Raw genomic sequence first — 22427 nt, 5'->3', positions numbered from 1 at the left:
TATCAGGAAAGAAACTATTACCGAATCCTAGAGTTGGAAGAGACCACAAGGGCTATTCATGTCATGTCCAGTCCCTTGCCATGAAGGAATAAACAATGATATGTTTTCCTTGTTCCATAGGTTAATGGTCAATATGACTGGTTTCTGTCTGCTCTTAATGCTGACTTGTGCTCCAGGTCTGAGCAGTTATGAAACACAAAAGGCGGTGCCCAACCAACCTCAATAAAAGTCCATAAAGCCCCAGCTAGATGAGACCAGTGTTCACACTGTGCCAAAAGAGAAGGACATTTGACAACCTGCACCATGGAATGGGCTACTACACTCATTTCTCTCCTTGTTTTCTTTATTTCTTGCCATCTGCTCATATCATCTAAGAGGAAACAATTGCACAAGGGGAGACTTCCTCCAGGACCAACTCCTCTGCCCCTGATTGGGAATTTCCTGCAGATCAAGTCAAGTGAAACCTTAAAATCTCTTATCAAGGTATGGACCATTTTTGGACTCTTTCGGACCTCTTATGGAGAAAAAAGACTGTTATGTTTAATGATCAGAAAGGATTGGTTGTGGAAAGAAGTGTGCCTGAAACATTGGAAACTATCTTTATCTTCTTTATCTTTTTCTTTTCTTTCTTTGTCTTTCTTCTTTCTTTGTATCTTCTATTACATGGTTATAATCTGTAACAAAGAACTGAGAAAAACGTCTTTCCAAGGTGAACCTTAAATTTGCATACTTTTCTATATATTCTTGCATATATATCTCTGGACAAGATGTTCTCTTTCCTTCCCTATCTCGTAGTTTGTTGTTTATGGTAAGACTCACATCTACGCTAAAGTACATCAGACACCACAAATGCTATTCTTTGTCTGGATTCGTTTCTCGGATATGTAGTGTGATTCTCCATTAATTGCTATGGCTCCACTCTGTGAAACCTGGAATTTGTAGTTTGGTGAGGGACTTAGAATTATTTGCTAGAGTTCTCTAGTGATAATGATTTAATTCACATGGCGCAATGCTAAGGGATCCTGGGGGCTTGAGTTTTACAAGGTCTTTTGCCTCCTCTGACCATGAGTGTTGGTGTCTCACTAAACTACAACTCCCATGACTCCATAATATTGAACCATTGCAGTTAAAGTAGTGTCAAACTGGATCAATTCTACAGTGTAGATGACCACATATATGGGAAAGAATGCTAGAGAACTCTTAGGCCGATTCTACACTGTCATATAAAATCCAGATTTATCTACATTAACTGAATGATATTGCAGTGTAGATTCATATAATCCAGTTCAAAGCAGATAATTTGGATTATCTGCTTTGATAACATGGATTATATCGCAGTGCCAAAGGAGCCTTAGAATGTGTCTGTACTGCAGAACTCATACACCGTTTCAACTGGGATGGCTCAAGCATGTGGAACCAAATGTTCATCCCATCGGATCACTACTCTGATCAAGTGCTTGTTTTCAACTAAAATCGAGAATCTGCATTAAGATTCACCATATGTTGAAAGGTGCTTCTTGACCGCAAATGATGCAGTCATCTCTCTCAAAGTACACCATTACAAAATGTTTGCCTATCAAAAAGGTTGTGCTAGATGTGAAAGATTGATTTCCCCTACAGCTACGTGAAAAATATGGCCCTGTTTTCACCGTCTATTTTGGGACACGTCCAGTTCTGGTCTTATGTGGACACCAAGCTGTGAAGGAGGCCCTGATAGACAAGGCAGAAGAGTTCAGTGGAAGGACTACTGTGCCTTCATTGGAGCCTAGCTTCCAAGGATATGGTGAGGCATCAAAACTACATTTACAATAATGGTCCCATTCTTGTGCCATGTCATTTATTTATTGCAGAAGGCTTTCATGTCCGGAATCACTGGGTTGTTGTAGGTTTTTCAAGCTATATAACCATGTTCTAGAAGCATTCTCTCCTGACGTTTCACTTCCATCTATGGCAAGCATATTCTGAGGTTGTGAGGTCTGTTGGAAACAGGGAAAATAGGTTTTATATATGTGTGGAATATCCAAGGTGGGAGAAAGAAACCTTGTCTGTTGGAGCTAGGTGTGAATGTTTCAATTGGCCACCTTGATTAGCATTTCATGGTCTGACAGTTTTTAGGTGTGTCCTGTTACTGCCTGGGCAGTAATCTTTTGCTGTCTGTATGGTTCAGATATGTGGATGACACCTTCAGCATTTGGAGCCATGGAGAAGCAGACTAAACAGGTTCCTGGACCACCTTAACAGCATCCACCCAAACATCCAATTCACCATGGAAAAAGAAAATGAAGGAAAACTGCATTTTCTAGATGTCCTAGTCATCCACAAACCAGATCAACAATTGGGTCGCACAGTCTATAGAAAACCTACACACACAAATAGATACCTACATAAAAACATCAACCATCACCCAAGTAAAAAAAGAAGCATAATTAAAGGCCAGCAGACTGTGCAAAAAGAATCTGTGAACCCCACCTTCTTCAAGATGAACTGAACCACCTAAACTGGGCTTTACAGGCCAATGGAGACTCCACCTCAGACATCAGAAGTGGTGCAAGGCCAAGAACAAGCCATGATAGTAAGGACAAAGATCCACCCAGAGGAAAAGTGTTCTTACCATTCATCAAGAGAACCACTGACTGCATAAGGAAGCTGCTGAGAAAACACAACCTGCAAACAATCTACAGGCCCACTAAGAAAATCCAACCAATGCTACATTCAGCAAAGGACAAGAGGGATCCTCTTACTTCTGCAGGAGTCTACCGTATACCATGCAGCTGTGGACAAGTTTACATAGGGACCACTAAATGCAGCATTGCCCAGGCACAAATCAAGGAACATGAAAGGCACTGCAGACTACTTCAACCAGAGAAATCAGCCATAGTAGAGCACCTGATGAACCAACCTGGACACAGCATATTATTTGAGAACAGAGAAATGCTGGACCACTTTAACAACCACCATGTCAGACTACACAGAGAAGCCACTGAAATCCATAAGCATATGGAAAATTTCAACAAAAAGGAGGAAAGCACGAAACTGAACAAAATCTGGCTATCAGTATTAAAAAAACTCTCAAATTATAACAGTAAAACAACGCTCAAACACTCAAACACAGGGGAACTCCAGAAGGGAAACAATCAGGCACAGCTAATCACCTCTCAACAAAAGATTCCCCCAGGCAGTAACAGGGCACACCTAAAAACTGTCAGGCCATCAAATGCTAATTTGATGTGGCCAATTGAAACATTCACACCTAGTTCCAACAGACAAGAGTTCTTTCTCCCACCCTGGACATTCATCAGCACTGCCTCCGGAAAATCCAGCAAATCTCTTGGGAAGACAAGTGGACAAATATCAGCATGCTGGAAGAAGCAAAGACCACCAACATTGAAGTGATGGTCCTCTACCATCAACTCTGCTGGACTGGCCAAGTTGTCCACATGCCTGATCACTGTCTCCCAAAGCAGTTGCTTTACTCCGAACTCAAGAATGGAAAACAAAATGTTGGTGGACAGTAAAAGATATTTAAAGATGGGTTCAAAGCCAACCTTTAAAACTCTGGCATAGACACTGAGAACTGGGAAGCACTGGCCCTTGAGCACTCCAGCTGGAGGTCAGCTGTGACCAGCAGTGCTGTAGAATTTGATGAGGCATGAATGGAGGGCAGAAGAGAGAAATGTGCCAAGAGGAAGGCGTGTCAAGCCAACCCCAACCGGGACCGCCTTCTGTCTGGAAAACAATGTCCTCACTGCAGGAGAAGATACAGATCAAGAATAGGCTCCACAGTCACCTCCGGACCCACCAGTACACTGATCTTGGAAGACTATCCTACTCGGACAACAAGGGATTGCCTAAGTAAGTAAGTAAATAAGTAAGTAAGTAAGTAAGTAAGTAATATAAACCCCATTTTCCTAATTTCCAACAGACCTCACAACCTCTGAGGATGTTTGCCATAGATGCAGGTGGAATGTCAGGAGGAAATGCTTGTAGAACATGGCCACATATAGCCTGAAAAACCTACAATAACCCATGTCATTTATCTCTTGTTGCCTTTAGGAGTGGCTTTTTCCAATGGAGCACGTTGGAAGGAACTGCGCCAGTTCTCCCTCACTGTCTTGAGGAGTTTCGGAATGGGGAAAAAGTCTATTGAAGAGCGAATCCAAGAGGAGGCCCAATTCCTGCTGGAGGAATTTCGGAAGACAAAGGGTAAGAGACGTGCCAAAGAGAGCTTGGACTCATTCTGTTCAGTGAAAAGACTGTAATCCTCACTCAAGCAAAAAGTACCACAACCAAGCCTTGTAGTGAAGGGAGGAGGGTTAGGGGTTGAAACCATCCTCGAAATTGGAGTGGAAAGGCACAAGCAATTTCACTCATTAACTTTGTCATCACATACTGAGGTCTACATTTTATTGCATGCCTCATGTTAGGAGTTAAATGTTGGCCTCATGATAGGCAGGATATGCATTTCCTGTGGATAAGAAGAGGCATCTAAGTTTTCAACCCAAATGGTTCAGCAGATTTCCCTGGTTAGCTTACTAATTTCATCTACAAGGTGCACTTTGTAAATAATGTGTGTTGTTTGGAGGAGAAATTAGGGGTAAAGGTGGTCATCAGAACTTAGTGCATTGGTTGTTAAACCATTTGTGTGATGGAAAAATGCAATAGAAATTTTCAATGGACACAAAAAAAAGTACCAACAGAACAACTTGTGCTTGGCTGAAAACCTCTTGCTAATAGTGGAAAACATCCTGATGTTTTTTTTTTAATTTTTATTTTGGATAACAAAACAATACAATATGAACCTTAGCATCAAAAGACAATATCAAAAACTGATTACAATTTTTATGTCTAGGATACAGGTTCCAATTGTGCTTCCCTTAACCATAAATCTTGATTAATCACCCTTTTAAAAACCCCTCCCCACCCACCCACCCTTACCACCCTCTCCTCACCTCCCTCCCACCCCCATCTGGGTTACTTGAATCAATTCATTGATTTAATTGTCTGGAAGGCCTGATTTAAAGTTCTGTACCTATCTTTTCCTTCCGTTTTTTCGATTAAACAAGACCATTTTCTAAACCAATCTTGTCTTGACTGAATATTCAAATATTTATTTTTCTTTTCATAAATGAAATCACTAATTAAATATTCAGAAAGATAAGACCACCAAGTTTTCATGTCCCACCTTGTTTTATCTTTCCAACCTCTGGCGATTGTGGCATGTGTAGCAGCTATCATAAATTTCAATATCTCTGACCATTCGTTGTTTCCCTCCTTTACCTCTATGTTGAGGGACAGAAATCGAGCTTTATCCCAATGTAGTTTTTGCAGTTTTTCTGCAAAACCTCTTGCTAATAATGGAAAACATCCTGATGTAACCCATCATCACGATAAAGGAAAGCAGAAGAAAGCAGAAGAAAACAGAAATAAATTTCTGGCAATTATGGAAACTATTGTCCTTCAGAACCTTTACACAAAGATGGTAATTTCATGGCTTCATTGAGATCTCTTGCCAGATCAGGAGAAAATTGCCTGAAAAGTCATTTTGAAACTGCAGCTATGAATGCCCAATATACTAGTCTTCAAATACAGAATGAATAGGCATCTGTGGTGACAAGATAGTCCAAAATCGAAAATTGCAATGCAATTTGGCAGATGTAACTTTGGACGTGAGTAGCTCAGAACAGTTATTGTTCTCGGTAAGGTATGTTGTTGTCAAAGTTGCAGGAATCAGAGAAGACTTTAAAGTCTTTGAGAAGATCAGTGATATGATGGGTGGAGGACTTGCAGGCATTATTTTGAAAACACTGGGGAAAAATGGGCTGAGCCTGCATTATTTGTGTTGATAGAGTTATGATGGAGCTGCTAATATGAGTGGTCATATTAGTGGTGAACAGGCAATTATATCACAGAAGTATCCAAAACTAAGAAACATCAAGACTGGTTTGATGAAAATGACATAGAGATCCAACAGTTAATTCATAAGAAAAGGAAAGTCATCAAAAGATGGCAGAGAGACACCAACTGCACTGCTAAGAAAAAAAATCTATGCTAGTGCAAAAGCTGAGGTCCAAAGAAAGACCAGAGAACTCCCAAAGTGACCCATTCAAGGTGGAATCAGGTGTCAAACAGGGATGTGCTATTGCCCCAACCTTATTTTTCATCTTCAACTCTATGATAATTCATCTTGCTGATGGGAAGTTTCCCACTGGAGTGGAAATCATCTATTGGACAGATGGCAAGCTGTTTAACCTCAGTAGTCTGAAAGCCAAAACCAAGGTCACAACAACATCTGTTACAGAACTCCAATATGACAATGACAATGTAATCTGTGTGCATTCAGAAGAAGACCTACAAGCCACTCTAAACACCTTTGCAGAAACTTGACCATCAAAACCAAAGTGCTCTTCTAGCAGTCACCAGCCAATCCCTCTGTAATGCCAGAAATACAGCTTAATGGTGCAACATTAGAAAATGTCAACCATTTCTGTTACCTTGGCAGCCACCTCTCCACCAAAGTCAACATTGACACTGAAATACAACATCTCCTGTGCTCTGTGAGTGCAGCAATGTTCCCAATGAAGCAGAGAGTGTTTGAGGACCAGGATATCCATAGGGAGACCAAGGTGCTTGTTTATAAAACTATTGTCCTTCCAACCCTGTTTTATGCCTGTGAAACGTGAACTGTCTACAGACGTCACACTCAACTCCTGGAATGATTTCCTCAGCACTGCCTCTGAAAAATCCTACAGATCTCTTGGGAAGACATGTGGACAAATGTCAGTGTGCTGGAAGAAGCAAAGGCCACCAGCACTGAAGCGATGCTACGCTGGACTGGCCACATTGTCCGAATGCCTGATCACCAAAGCAGTTACTCTACCCCCAACTCAAGAATGGAAAATGTAATGATTGGGGACAGGAAAAGATATTTAAAGATGGGTTCAAAGCCAACATTAAAAAACTGTGGTATACACACAGAGAATTGGGAAGCCCTGGTCCTTGAGCATTCCAGCTGGAGGTCAGCTGTGACCCTCAGTGCTGTGGAATTTGAAGAGGCACGAATGGAGGGCAAAAGGGACAAATGAGCCAAGAAGAAGGCACATCAAGCCAACCCTGACCGGGACCGCCTTCCACCTGGAAACTGATGCTTTTACTGGAGGAGAACATGCGGGTCAAGTATAGGGATCCACAGTCACCTTTGTACCCTCGGCCAGGACACTGCACTTAGAGGATGATATTACTTGGACAACAAGGGATTGCCTAAGTAAGTAGGTATGTGAAAGAACTTCAGGAGATCTTTAACACAACAAGATCAATGGTTGAATCTATGGGTGGAGAAGTTAGGATTCCTCGCATATGTTCAAAGCAGACTTGTCAAAGCATGAAAAGTCATTTTCTATGCTGAAACATTTGAAAACATACGTAAGAAACACAATGGGTCAATGAAGACTGACTGGACTTGCACTCTTGGGTGTCTGCTGAAGTCTATTGATGGAGCCTGATTTCTGCCAAAGTGTATTGCCACAGTTTTCAAATATTACCTACAGACAATGTAGTATTTTTTTGTAACCACTAAATTACCAATTAAGAATCCTTTTCAGGTGTTTAAAGGACTTGAAACATTGTAACTAAAATACAAATTTGATTTAATTAAGTCTATACAAAATATAGAATGAATAATATAATTTAAATTATTTTGGGTTATGGACCTAGTCTTCATGATTCGCTAAAAATAATGTTGCAACTCTCTCTCCCAAAATTTATTTCTGGCTATGGGCCTGATTACAGCTTCCATTGCATGTTAATTAGTGGACACAGGGTGCATTTGGTCCTGTTCTTTGCACCAGAAAGACCTTCTGTGAACTGATTCTTCATCCATTCTCTTTTCTGTGCAGAAAATCCTTTTGATCCTACCTTCTTCCTCGGCTGTGCATTCTCCAACATCATTTGCTCTATTGTTTTTGGGAACCGCTTTGACTATGAGGACAAAGAATTCCAGGCCCTCGTAGTGATGTTACATAAATTCTTCTGGAAAATGAGCACTTCCTGGGCACAGGTACTCTTTCTGCCAGGGGCGGCTCAACGCATTACACAAAGTAACCCTTTGGAGTACAGTTGATTTTGCCCAGGGGCGCTCTTGAGGCGCTCTTGGGGGAAAATAGACCTTGGCATATGTAGTTACTGGGATGTATAGTTCACCTAGAATCAAAGAGCATTCTGAACTCCACCAATGATGGAATTGGACCAAATATGACACACAGAACTCCTATGATGAAAACAGAAAATATAGTGATTGGTTGTGGGGGGGGGGGGGGGGCACCAAAATACTGTTTGCTTACCGTTGAAAATTACCTAGGGCCGCCTCTTCCTTCTGCAGTAATGCTAAGGTTAAATAAAAACAAAACCATTTGTCTTCATCACTCCCCTGAGGTTTTCCTCTTCCTTTCCCACATATCTAGATGTTCAGCTCACATGTCCAACCACAAATCCTCATGCTCTTGTGATCCCATCACCAATCCAGCTGCTCTTCCTCTTCTTTTGCTTTCCATGAAGATAATCTTTCTCTCTTTCCACATGAGTGTTCTCTCCCTTTCCCCTATTTTCTCCTCCTACACCTCACCCACAATATTTTTCTTTCTTCATTTTCTGTCTTCACCTAAGTACTCATTTAGGGTTTTTTTTTCTTTTTTCTTTTTGCCAAAGTTTTCTTAGGCTCCCTTAGTGAAGATCTCATAATTCTTGGTGAGGGAAGCCAAGTCAGCTTGTTTTCACTACCACGATTTTGACCTTTTCGGAAAATAAAGGAGTCAGCCTTGATTCCAGCTTCCCCTTTCCTGGTTAGGAACACTTTCCATCTAGTGATTAATGATTATACTGTAGCCAACAGAGAGATTTAAATTTTATTTAAAATATAAAACACATGGTTTTCTTTGCTCGTATGTGTCATATTTAGGTTTCTCAATTCTATCGTCTTGAAGTAACATTTTTCTTTGACTCACAGACACAGTGATAGAACGTTTCTTTCACTTTCTATCCTGATCTCACTGTTCCTGCTGTATCTGTTGCCCCCAAGTCTCTCTATTTTCCACCAAAATGATCAAAGTTTTGAAAGTCAAGCACTCTTAGAAGCCGATTAGGGAGTTGAGTACATTTAGAGAGGAGAAATGAAGGCTGAGCAGGGATATGGTGAGCCATGTCTAAATATTGAGGAGGGAAGAAGCTTGTTTTCTCATGCTGTAGAGACCAGTACAAAGAGCAGTGGCTTCAACAGACAGGGGAAAAATCCATTTAAACATTAGGAAAAAATTCCTGACAGTAAAATCCATTCAGCAGTGGAATATGCCACCTCAGAATGTGGTGGAGTCTCCTTCTCTGGAAAGTTTTAAGCAGAGGCTGGATGATCACCTGTCAGGAGTGCTTTCATTGCATGTTCTTGCATGGCAGGGAGTTGGACTGGATGGTCCTTGGGGTCTCTTCCCACTTGATGATTCTATGATTTTACATCAAGCCTTTGCTCCTATTATATCTGTTATGCTGTGATATAAAAATTTAAAAAAACCTACAAATCATGGCTTCCAAGCCTTTCTTCATATTTTTTTTTGAATTTTTATTTTCCTATCCCAGGTTCTTTGCTCTCACGCTTTGGCTTTTCCATGTCTAGGGACCTCATCATACACATGAGCCCTCCCCACATCTTGTTTCCTTTCACCGGCAATCACCATCACATGGGGGAATGGGACAAGGCACCCCCGCTCCTGTTTCCATCAGACTGGAGAAAGGGTGGCAATACGTGTTGCCCTTTAACCCATCAGGTTGGAAAAGGGGAGAAAACACAACTTACTTTGCGTCAAGTGTAATAAGGTGGCACATTTGCAAATAATCTTTGAGGTCACAATAACCCAGTTACTAAACTTAAGAGGCTCACATAGTTTTCAGGATGAATGGGATATATTTGCTCCATCCTATTCAAAACTAAATTGAGTTATTGGATGTTCCCTTTGTTACTAGCAGCAGAAATCCTGTTGATGCTTAGATGGAATACAACAACTATCAGTTCAGCATGGTTTCTCTCCTTGTGCAGTTCTATGACATCTATGCCAACTACTTGAATTACATTCCGGGAATCTACAGTAACATCTATGATGCCATGGACATGAAGTTCTTCATTGCCAAGAGAATCAAGAAGAACCAAGAGACCTTGGACCTTAATTTCCCACGTGACTATATTGATTGCTTCCTCATCCGGATGGAAAAGGTACCTTGTTGGCGCATGAAGGTAGCAGGGCTCTGCATTAACTGTTAGTAATCTTTCTCACTTAGGGAAATGTGATAAGAAACCTTTAATCTATCCTACTTGCTTCCTCTCGGTGGCATAGAGCAGGGGTCCTCAAACATTTTAAACAGAGGGCCAGGTGACCGTCCCTCAAACTGTTGGAGGACCGGATTATAATTTGACTGGTTTGAAGGTGCTTAAGATTCCACAACGTCATCCAGGTGAGCTGGATATGAAGAACGAATCTTAAGAGTACAAACTTAAGAATTGGTGAAGAAAGATGACTTAACTGAGGGCTTTTGGAGCTAAGCCTTTTCTCACCTCCATCTACTGAGATGTTTGATGGTAGAATGAAAGGAAAGCCCTGCCCTCTTCCCCAGGAAGGGGAGGAGCCAAACAATTAAGCAGGGGAGGCAATTCAACAGATGCAAACAACATTGATAGAAAACAGTAGATAGCCAAACAATTCAACTGTACATTCACATACAAGTGACGCCTGACGCGCCATCACATTATTTGTAGTGCAAAAAACACTTTAAAATAATACAATAATTAAAATGTAGAACAATTTCAACAAATATAAATTTATTAGTATTTCAATGGGAAGTGTGGGCCTGCCTTTGGCTGATGCGATAGGATTGTTGTTGTTGTTGTTGTTGTTGTTGTTGTTGTTGTTGTGTGCTTTCAAGTCCTTTCAGACTTAGGTTGACCCTGAGCGAGGACTGGGTAAATGACCTTGGAGGGCCGTATCCGGCCCCTGAGCCTTAGTTTGAGGACCCCTGGCATAGAGTTTTAAACCACTGAGCTGCTGAACTTGCTGACCGAAGGGTTGGTGGTTTGGATTCAGGGAGCGGGCTGAGCTCCCACTATTGGGGCAGCTTCTGTCGACCTAGCAGTTCAGAAACATGCAAATGGGACTAGATCAATAGGCATTGCTTCTGCGGAAAGGTAATGGAGCTCCATGAAGTCATACTGGCCACATGACCTTGGAGGTGTCTATGAACAACCCCGGCTCTTCGGCTTAGAAATGGAGATGAGCACCACCCCCAAGAGTCGGACACAACTAGACTTAATGTCAGGGAAAACCTTTACCTTTACTTGCTTCCAATTCGAAATGGAATTGTCTCATGATGTTTTATTCTTTCCTGCTTTCAGGAAAAAGACAATCCAGGAAGTGAATTTATTATCAAGAACTTGGAGCACAGCATTCTTAGTCTGATCCGTGGTGGATCAGAGTCGGGCAGTTCCACCCTGACATATGGCTTCCTGCTTCTGATGAAATATCCTGAAGTGCAAGGTGTTGTTGTTGTCGTTGCTGATGATGCTAATATCATTAACAGTTAGCTCAAATTGGCAGGTTGAGTTTGACAGATTTGATCAATATGTTCTCGCTAGGAATCTTTAATATTTCCTGGGAAATTCTATGGTCAAATTCTATGGTCAAATTTCACTTCCCCATAATCATTTGAGAGTGTTCCGCCCCCTGTATCTATGTCTTCTGTATCTATATATTTAGTCATTAGTGGCTTGAAAATGTTTAGGAAAAAGAAAACCTTGATTTAGCTGCATATCAAGCCTTACACGGATGTAAACCCCATTATTTTTGTTATTATTTTTAACATTTTATCCAGCACATGTGGCCCGCACATTGTCACTGTGATTGTTAATTATAATGTTATATTATTAATGTATTCATATGTTTTTATGTAATTATGATGTTGTTGCTTGTTGCTTATGTTTTTGGTTTTATCTTGCTGCAATATGTTGTTTGGGCTTGGCCTCATGTAAGCTGCCCCAAGTCCCCGATGGGGAGATGGTGGCAGGGTATAAATAAAGATAATGATGATGATGATGATGATGATGATGATTATTATTATTATTATTAAAAACTTTTATATCCCAATCTTCTCTACCTCCGTAGAGGGACTCAGACTGGCTAACAGCAAGGATTCAATGCTAGTAGTACAATCTAAATCAAAACACTCTAACAGTCTAAATTAAAATATATAGAGAGTAAAATACATATAAGCCAATTCACCAAGATAAAATCATGTCCAATTCAATCTGCGTCTTGTGGTCCATACTTTAGTCAATTGCCAGTCTCAGCCATCATTCTGGGAATGCCTCGTTCCATAGCCATGATTTTACTAGCTTCCTGAAGGTCAGGAGGGAGAGAGTGCCATAGCCAAGGGGGCCACCACAGAGAAGGCCGTGTCTCTCATTCCCACCAGACGCAACTGCAAAAGCGGTGGGACCGAGAGCAGGGCCCCTCCAGAAGATCTTAGAAACCTTGATGATTCATAGGGGAGGTTATATCCTGCCATTTCACTGATCCTCAGGTTCTTTGCAGCGTTGCTTGGCTTTTTATACATGAAATGCCATTTTACTACAGCACTGTCTATAGTGGAAGCTCAGCATCCAAGTGTCCTGGGAAAAAAACTATGGCAAATTCTGAGAGCCCATTAATAAGGTTTGAAGACTACAAGATTACTAGTTCGTGATTTCAGAAATAACTGGAAATGAGAGAGATGACTGAAGAAGTGCAAGGTATGATAAAAACTAGTTCATAGTGCTCTCTCTACAAGAGGAAGGCGCAATCAAGCCATGCAGGTTGTTGCTAGGGATGAGATGTCAGTCTTCCTGCAACAAATAGTATGGGATTTCATGTTGCTGTTTAGCGTAATTGGAAGTAGAATCTCAGTTCCCTTTTGAGAGTCAGAAACCGAAGGTGTTAATTATCCTCATATCTTTAACAGCAAAAGTGCATGAGGAAATTGATCGAGTGATTGGCTGTAATCGTTTCCCAAACACTGAAGATCGGCGGCAGATGCCGTATACAGATGCTGTGATCCACGAAGTGCAGAGATGCAGTGATATCTTTCCTATGGGTGCGGCCCACATGGTCACCCGTGACACTGAATTCAGAGGATATCATATCCCTAAGGTACAGTAGCAGGGCAACAAGAATATGAGTAATTGAAGACTCTTTGGTAGATTTTAGAAGAAAGATTAATAGATTCCATAATTCCGTAATGGGTTCATTTACACAGCAGAACTGATGTGGTTTGATAGCAATCAATGCAATGGGATCATGGAATTTGCAGATTTATAACTGGTGTGAAACTCCATTGTTTTTGTTGTGTTCATGCATCCATTACGGAATTATGACCATGAATTTAAGGCTGGATCTACACTGTTTTGAACTCGATTATATGAGTCTACACTGCCATATAATCGAGTTGAAAGCAGATAATCTGGTGGTGTAGATGGGGCTTAAGAAACAAGCAAAGAAGACAAATTAACACAGGTAAATAAAACCATTCTCCATTCATCTCGCGGACTACCTAATTGAGTCTCATGAACCACCAGGGGTTGCCACAACCACAGCTTAGTGCAGTGGTTCTCAAACTTTCTAACACCGGGACCCCTAAATATGGTTGCCCCGACCCTTTAATACAGTTCCTCATGTTGCGGTGACTCCCAACCATAAAATTATTTTTGTTGCTCCTTTATAACTGTAATTTTGCTACTGTTACAAATCGTAATGTAAATATCTGATATGAAGGATGTGTTTTCATTGTTACAAATTCAACATAATTAAAGCATCATGATTAATCAGAAAAAAATATGTTTGGGGGAGCATGGAAAACAGATGATGGGATTTGCAGTACCTTCAACCGATTCAGCACTGACTTACACAGACCACTGAGACCTCCACACAGAACTCTCATGTCAAACAAAAAATACTTGAGAGCTTTGGGAGGAATTGACAGTGATTTAGGGGAGATGTGGTTCACCTACATCTGGAGAACATTGTTAACCCAAACAACTATGGATCTGGACCAAATGTGGCACAAATACTCAATATGCCCAAATTTGAGCACTAGTGGAGTTTAGGGAAAATAGACCCTGACATTTGGGAGTTGTAGTTGCTTGGATGTATAGTTCACCTGCCATCAAAGAGCATTCAGAACTTCATCAACAATTGAATTGAACTAAACTTGGCATACAGGATTCCTGTGACCAACAGAAAATACTGGAGACATTTGGGGAAAATAGACCCTGACAATTGGGAGTTGTAGTTGCCTCACACGGAGGACCCCTTGCATGCCTCGCTCCCTTGCCGGATGGTGAGAGCGCGAGGCAGGCGAGGAGGGCTTTGCACAAGGCCAGGCCTCACGTGAAGGAGCCCACGCCTGGCCTGCACCCTTGGGATGAGGCCAGTGGAGGCAGCCTCGCGACCCCTCTGAAATGGCCAGGCGACCCCCCTGGGGGTTGTGACCCCCAGATAGAGAACCGCTGGCTTAGTGCCTTGCAGATGCTCAACTTGAATCTGAACAGTTCTGATCTTATCTCATTTTTGGTAGAACAGTTATTTTGCTTCTTCCTCATCTGTTACTGTTTTTTCTCTCTCAAAAGACGATTGTACCCTGAAGCATCAAAAGGTTGAAGTGCAAAGCCTCATTCCAATAAACCCAAGTGTTCCACAATCTTTACATCAAAAGAATGATGTGCAAGATACTTGTTCTGGAACTGCATTTTTATCTTTCTGAGCTCATACCTCTTTTCTTTTCCAGGGGATGGCAGTCTACCCATTACTCAGCACTGTCTTGCATGACCCTACAATGTTTAAAAGCCCCAATGCTTTCAACCCAGAGAACTTCTTGGATGAGAATGGATGCTTCAAGAAGAATGAGGCCTTTGTGCCTTTCTCCGCAGGTAGAACTCTCCAGAAACACCAATGAGGAGAAGAATCACTTTCACATTTTGTTAGTTTATTAGCTTGATGTCCCATGCTTGCTTTTAGAGCTTGCTACAGTGGTCTCCTTATTCTCCCACAGCAAACATGCAAAATTATGAAGGGATTAAGAACTTTGTCATGTACTCTCAGGATTTCATTTCATAATTGTATAACCTTTGTTGCCCACTTCTTCCTCCTCCAAGGGTTCCCAGTCTTGCTTGAAAAGTAAAGAATCATTTTTCTGAAGATATCTTGTTAAAAAGTCATTTTTTGCTATTTCAGTTATTTTTACTATCAATTCTTCCATTTTTCTTGTTTCTTCTAGTCTCCTCATCTGCACATACACAATTCTTGCTGCCATTGTCATCAAAATGGCAGTAATAGAAATTCCAAATTATTAACTATTGCTATGCTGGGGAGGAAAGAGAAGGGAAGCATTCTTATCTGAATGCAGTTTAGCCCTACTTTGACATATTCACTTCTCAAAGCCACATTCCACTTAAAAAGCAAATATAAATTTATGGAGGTAAAGGTCACAGCTAAAATTACTAATTGCTTTTTTCAAACCCAAAATGATTGAAGAAACACATCCCTACTTGCAAGTAGCTCTAGAAATCAAAATCTATAACATCAAGCTCGACACATTTAGAAATTATTTTGGCTGACTTTAGATTTAGAGACACCAAACTCAGGTTTCCCTAAATGAACAATGGGCCATCCAAAATACCATAGAAAGGTGGCTGAAATGGTTATTCGAAATGGTTGAGATCAACTGCAAACCCATAGCAAGTTGGATAGAAAGGAAATCTTTTCTGAGTAGATATAAGACAATGAGATGGCTGGTTGGAGGGGCAACATCATACTAAGCCAGATATGATATGGACATGACAAGGGATTTGAGGTGAAATAACTTTTTTGGTTGCATCTTAGGAGGCATCTGATTGCAGATAGCTAAATGTGTCTGTCCTTACCTCCTGGGAAATTCTCATATTTTTATTTCAGGGAAACGGAACTGCTTGGGTGAGGCCTTGGCCCGCATGGAGCTTTTCCTCTTCTTCACCACCATCCTGCAGAATTTCCATTTCAAGTCCCTTGTGCCCCCTGAAGATATTGACCTCACTTTTCAAGAAAGTGGCCTTTCCAACATCCCACCCTTTTACCAGCTCTGCGCCATCCCACGCTAACCCTGAGGTCCCTTTCTCCCTCAGCCTGGGACTCTTGCAGAAGCTGCATTGACAGACTCCACAAGAAAGAAGGGGACTTTCTCTGTTTTCTCGCTCTCAGAAAGAGGGCTGATTTTTGGTATAAAGAAATATATATGGTTTCTGGATTTTACCTCCTTTTTAGGTCTTCTTGTCCTGAGGTAATATAATAATAATAATAATAATAATAATAATAATAATAATAATAATCTTTATTATATTGTATTCCCAGTATATTAGATAAAAAATTAAGAAAGAAGAATATAGATAGAATTGGAGATTGGATAAAAGCAAACATGAGGAAGGAAACTATATTGAGAATTTAGAGATATTAGACTCTCATAGAATAAAAGAAGCGGATTGGGTACAATTATGGGATCAAAGATATTTAAAGAACGTATCGATACGTGTTAAAGAAAATTATTACAAATTGGTTTGGAAATGGTACTTAACACCAGTAAAGATTGCAAATATTAACAGGAATTCCACAAAAAATTGTTGGAGAGGTTTCCAGGAGGTGGGTACATATATACATATGTGGTGGCAATGTAAATATGTAAATGAATTTTGGGGGAAGGTATTTGGAGAGATAGAAGCTATAATGGATATAAAGATAGGGAAAAGTGCAAGTATTGCATTGTTGTCACTATATAATGTTAAGAAATTGAAAAAAAACAGAGAAAGATGCAATAGATAACATGTTAACTGCAGCAAGATTATTGATAGCGAAGAATTGGAAAGGTAAAATAGACATATCAAGTGAAGAATTGTATAAAGAATTATGGAAAATAGCAATAAATGATAAATTGACATGTAGGTTAAGAGTCAGGAAAGCGGTACGGAAGGAAAATGATTTTGATAAAGTTTTGGGAAAATTTATTGAGAATGGCTTAAAAGAAGTAGATGGGAAATTACCTCCACAAGAAGAAATGGTATTTTGGAAAGAGAATGTAAACTGAAGTGGCTCGGAAGGAGGGGGGGGCACAGAGGTGGGGGGAAAAAGTATACAAGATATATATACACTTTGGTTGATGTAATGAATTGAGAATGGAATATAAGATTATTGAAGGTATTGATGCATTCTAAGAAAACAAAAAAAAAATTGTAAATATTGTATTCCCAGCTGGGTAACAAGGATTCTTTTCTAGCATTCCTTCTATTTTCTGAAGAATCACAAGATGGTGATGACTCTTAATTTAGTTATGTCTATTTCTTGCTTTTTAAGTATTTAAGTTGCCTTGAAATTATCCAATTTGAAATTTAGAATTTGTGAGAACAGTTATATGTTCATAACCACTTTGATTCTGGAGTTAGGCTGTCCAGCTGGCCCTCTGTACCCATGGATTCAACCATCCACAACTTGAAAATTAAAGAAATTCCAAAAAGTAAATCTGGATTTTATTGTTTTATGTAAGGGACATCATTTTATTACACCAATGAATGCAATGGGGGTTTAGCATCCATAGAGTGTGATATCCACAAGGGGGTCCTTAATCAAAACCCAGCTGATTCCATCTCCCAGCCCAGTGTTTCAAGTCCCCGTTCCTGTGACAGCAGCACACTGATTGTTCCACTTTCTCCCATGAGCACTCCCTAGTGTTATACCTCCATGCAAGGTTCGTGTCACTGTTCCTCCTCAGAAGGTTAGGTCTTATTGGATACAAAATTTAATCCAACTGTTGTGTTATGCCAAGTCCTGGTTAAACAAACAAAGATCTCCCTAGCAACTGAAGACTCAAAGAAAGTCCCAATATAGTAAGGAAACAGTCCCAAATGCTTGTTAGGTTGGTAGCTTCAGCATACATAGGCAGTTAGGCACATAAGCCATTGAGAGCAAGAGAAAGCCCAAATTCTGAGTTCAAGTTGCGCAATCACCCCAAAGGTTGTGCAGTCACCCCAAAAGAATTTTAGAGTTTAATCTGAAATGAGCTTAGTTTATTTAATGCTTAGAAGTCTGTTTGGGTGAAGGCTTGGGCCACATGGAGCTCTTCTTCACCACCATCCTGCTGAATTTCCAATTCAAGTCCCTTATTGACCTCACTCCTCAGATGACTGCTTTTGCCAACATCCCACCCTTTTATCAGCTCTGCGCCATCTCACACTGACTTTGAAGTTGCTTTCCCTCACACATGGAACATGATTGTTCTGAAAGGAACTGGTTGTCACCTACTTTTGGGGTGGCATGGGAGGTACAGCCCAGCCTCAGACTCAAATCACTAGTACTTCTACATTACAAATTGCAATTTGTTTTGGGCACCATTCCACCAATGAATAAGTTACCAGCCCTATACTTTGGAGCAATTTCTTATTTAGGTGAGTACAACCGTACTTTTGTCAGAGAATGTTGTCTTTGGATTCTGTCCTTAGAAGCCAACTCAGGTCTTGCTGCAGGAAAAGGTGACATATAAAATAAGTAGATAAGGCAGTAAGCACACAAATATATAAATATTGTGTCACATTTTCAGTTCTGTATAAAATGTAGGATGTTCCTTTTTAAAGTCCTCTGATCCTCTGATCCAGTTTACATGTTACTCATTTAGGGTGGAGGTGGTGATGTTTCTTTACCAATTGGGTTTTGACCTTCATTGAATTTTTTTTGCAGTTTAATAAACCTGTTCCATGTTTTTAACGATAGAACCAATTATGAAATGATATATATAACTGAGGAACAAAAATCATATTACATAATGTAATCAACTTGTCTTAGTCCCTGCCATGTATGTAAAATGCCCTGGGTAGTCACTTTCAACTAATCCATGTATTATTATGAAATTCAATCTATAAGCAAGGAGCCTTAAACAGGCTCCCACAAAGTTTACACCACTGTTTTTACTATGCCTTGATGGGCTTTGCAAACCACAACATATCTCTCTAAAAAGCCCAGTTTTGTCCTATATTTGAATAACAGCGTTAGTCTCATTTGGGCCCATCCAAGCATTCAGGCCCCCAACCAATAGTATCCATGAGCTGAGGAATCCCAAAGTGAGAGACAAGATATGCTTATCCAGCCAAGTTTGTAGCCAAGACAGGGGTGGGGGTGGCAAAGGTTTATGGATTCAAACCACCACTGAAAAATTTCAGATTGAAAAAAAAACCTGGTTTACTCCTGAATTTTAACTGGTCAATCAAATCCCAGTGCTAAGTCTACAAGAAGTCCCTTCAGAATTACAAGCACTATCTCAACCAAATTTTGACAATTTATTCACCCTATCATTACCTACCTTTCCACCAATTTATTACATTGCAATAGCATCAAAAGCTGACACAATGGAAGTTACCAAGTTTTGATGTTGTAGATGTTTAACCAATATTTTTGATGTGAAGAAGACATAGTCCACCGTGACTGACACCTATCTAAGAAACTTGCAATGCTGCAATCTAACACAAAAAGTGTTGGGCTGTGTGCCATGAGAGGAGGATGTTAGCAGCATTTGTATGGTGTAACAAGAAGCCAAGTAAAGTTAAGCTGGGCCTTGGATCTTCATTCCTACAATCCAAAAAACTAAGTCTCTAATCTGCAGAAACAATAAACAGCGAATCCATATCTCCTAAGGACCCAGTAGTCACAGCACTGATTAAAGAGGGAGAAAGCTGAGCAAATTTGATTTCTATCTCACAGGCAGAGCAGTGAATATTTTTTGCTTCTGCATTATTACATCCTTCTTTCTTGTTATCTACCTTTCCTTTCATGTCATCCTATCAGCTGTGAAGAAACTATCACACTAGGGGAGGCTCTTTCTGTGTCCCACTTTCCTGCCATTGATACACTTTCATTTCAATCCTATCCTCCCATCTGGAAGATCATTGTTCTCAAAGGAACTGGGTGCTCATCTGCTCTGAGAGTGGCATGGGATATATTCCTTAGCCCTCAGCCTAATAGCTTTCACTAATAGCTTTCACTAATAGCTGATCCTTGTCTGTCACAGGTCCTGTATTTATTGGTTGTCTCCATAGCAGGATTTAGAAGTAACAGGGGGAAAAAGCCTGAACAGTCAGGTTGTATTACATACAAGGGCGGCTCAACCCATTACGCAATGTAAGCATTTGCAGTATAGTTGATTTTGCCCAGGGGCACTCTTGGAGAAAAATAGACCTTGACATATGCGAGTTGTAGTTACTGGGATGTATAGTTCACCTACAATCAAAGAGCATCCTGAACTCCACCAATGATGGAATTGAACCAAATATGGCACACAGAACTCCCATGACGAACAGAAAATATATATCAGTGATTGGTTGGGGGGGAGAGGGGCAAAATACTGTTTGCTTACCGTTGAAAATTACCTAGAGCCGCCTCTGATTACATACCTCAGATGCAGACGAGTTCTGAATAACATATTTGACTGAAAATACCCTTTAGGTGTTAACTGTATAAACAATTTAGTACTGGCTAACCAAGGAAGAGTTGAGTGAATTTGACTTACATCTCATAGGCAGAGCATTCAACGTATTTGCTTCTGGACCATTACATCCTACCAAAGAAACCCACAGTTGGTGAAATACATGGAACTTTGATTTAGAGTGGATACATGACCAGAAAACCTGCACCTTGGAGTTGTGTGGTGCTGTTACCTTCTTGTTTTGTCATCTACCTTTTCTCTCTTGTCATTCCACCAGCTATGATGAAACTATCACACAAGGGGAGTTCTCCAAAGGGACCCACTCTCCTACTGTATTTGGGAATTTCATACAGATCAAGTAATCAGAAACCATAAACTCTCTTCTGAAGGTGAGTGATTGTCCCTTGGAAACAGTATGGACATTTCAGAGATTAGGACGTAAGTGATTATGTTCCATTTGTAATAGGCTATAATTCTCCATTTATAATAGGCTGTTGTGATCCCATCGGGTCCGGGTGCTTTGCCAAACTTTGTTCTTGTTATTGTATTAGAGATTCTAAGGTACCCTCACCTATAAGCTGAGGGAAGGTGTAATACTATATGTATATACACACAGCATGTATGTGTTTGTGTTTATTTACATATGGTATTAACCAAGCAAAATGATTTATCCTATTCTAAGGCAAGAGCCTTGTCTGAAACTGAAAGAAGCACTGTTTCCCTCAACTCTTTCAGTGCTTCTTTGAGGGGAGCCAACAAATAATCTCCATTGCCATTTTCCCTCCCAGGAATTCAAAGAATCCAGAAACTAGTTTGAAGCAGAGAGAATGCAAATATGACAATGAGATGAATGCATATTTTATTTTGGAAAGCTGTACATTTTCTCAAACTGTGGCTTTCAAAAAGTTCACAGGTTAACAACAACAAAAGATTGAAGGAACCATTTGAGTATTTTTTAAATTCCTGCAAGTGTTAGAAAACGGTCAGGAACCCCAAATTTGAACCTTGGGTGGGAAACACACAAACTTTGCCATTACATGTCTCCTTATTTTTGTCTGAGGTTTAGCATCCTAAAAAAAAGAAGGAAGTGCTCTAAACAAATGGAAAAACAGCAATTTTTAAAGAGGTCAGTCAACATTGTATCTTTTTTCAGTGATGTGTTAAATATATACATTGGACCCCAGAGTTTGGTTCAAGTCCCTGCCCAATGGATACCAAAATGATAGGTGCTCAAGTCCTATTGTTTTTAATGATGGAGTAGAATGATAACCCGAATATGAGATAGCAAACAACTCACATGAAAACCAGAGAGAGTTTGAGGGTCTTTGAAATGGCAGAAGGTTAGGCTACACAGGCAAAACCAAGATGTACTTTTTAGATTTTTTGTCCCCAAATATTTTTGATCCATGGTTGGTTGAATTCATTGATGTAAAACCTGTGGCTATGGAGGACCAGCTGTATATAGTAAATGCCACCTTAGGTGTTTTACAGCTAGTAAAATGGGTAATTTACCTAAGACAGAGCAGTGGTTCTCAACCTGTGGGCCCCTGGGTGTTTTGGCCTACAACTCCCAGAAATCCCAGCCAGTTTACTATCTGTCAGGATTTCTGGGAGTTGAATGCCAAAACATATGGGGACCCACAGGTTGAGAACCACTGTCTTAGAGTGTATGCTGCAGTACAAACTTTAAAACACATATGCCTTCTGAACATAATATCCACAACACCGATCTACCCTAGAGTTGGAAGAGACCACAAGGGCTATTCATGTCATGTCCAATCCCTTACCATGAAGGTATAAACAACGATATGTTTTCCCTGTTCCATAAGTTAATGATCAATATGATTGGTTTCTGTCTGATCTTATTGCTGACT

General features: G+C 40.3%; 1 protein-coding gene across 1 annotated transcript; it reads left to right on the top strand.

Moving 5' to 3' along the window:
* Positions 1 to 303: 303 nt before the first annotated feature.
* On the top strand, positions 304 to 16195 carry LOC137095482 (cytochrome P450 2G1-like). Its single transcript, XM_067462206.1, has 9 exons — positions 304 to 483; positions 1621 to 1783; positions 4054 to 4203; positions 7893 to 8053; positions 10079 to 10252; positions 11426 to 11567; positions 13027 to 13214; positions 14848 to 14989; positions 16014 to 16195. The coding sequence occupies exons 1-9, from the start codon at positions 304 to 306 to the stop codon at positions 16193 to 16195; spliced, it is 1482 nt and encodes a 493-aa protein (XP_067318307.1).
* Positions 16196 to 22427: the final 6232 nt, after the last annotated feature.

Source organism: Anolis sagrei, chromosome Y (genome assembly GCF_037176765.1).
Source record: "Anolis sagrei isolate rAnoSag1 chromosome Y, rAnoSag1.mat, whole genome shotgun sequence".
In the NCBI taxonomy this organism is placed as follows: Eukaryota; Metazoa; Chordata; class Lepidosauria; order Squamata; family Dactyloidae; genus Anolis; species Anolis sagrei.
Note: the sequence above shows the minus strand (reverse complement) of the source record. Positions and strands in the feature narration are given on the sequence as shown.

What these genes read in the sequence shown, in the direction of transcription:
- LOC137095482 (XM_067462206.1), top strand. Translation starts at nt 304, where the DNA reads ATGGAATGGGCTACTACACTCATTTCTCTCCTTGTTTTCTTTATTTCT. An exon ending in GCCTAGCTTCCAAGGATATG is followed by an intron (nt 1,784 to 4,053) that starts GTGAGGCATCAA and finishes TGTTGCCTTTAG; the next exon opens with GAGTGGCTTTTTCCAATGGA. An exon ending in TGAGCACTTCCTGGGCACAG is followed by an intron (nt 8,054 to 10,078) that starts GTACTCTTTCTG and finishes CTCCTTGTGCAG; the next exon opens with TTCTATGACATCTATGCCAA.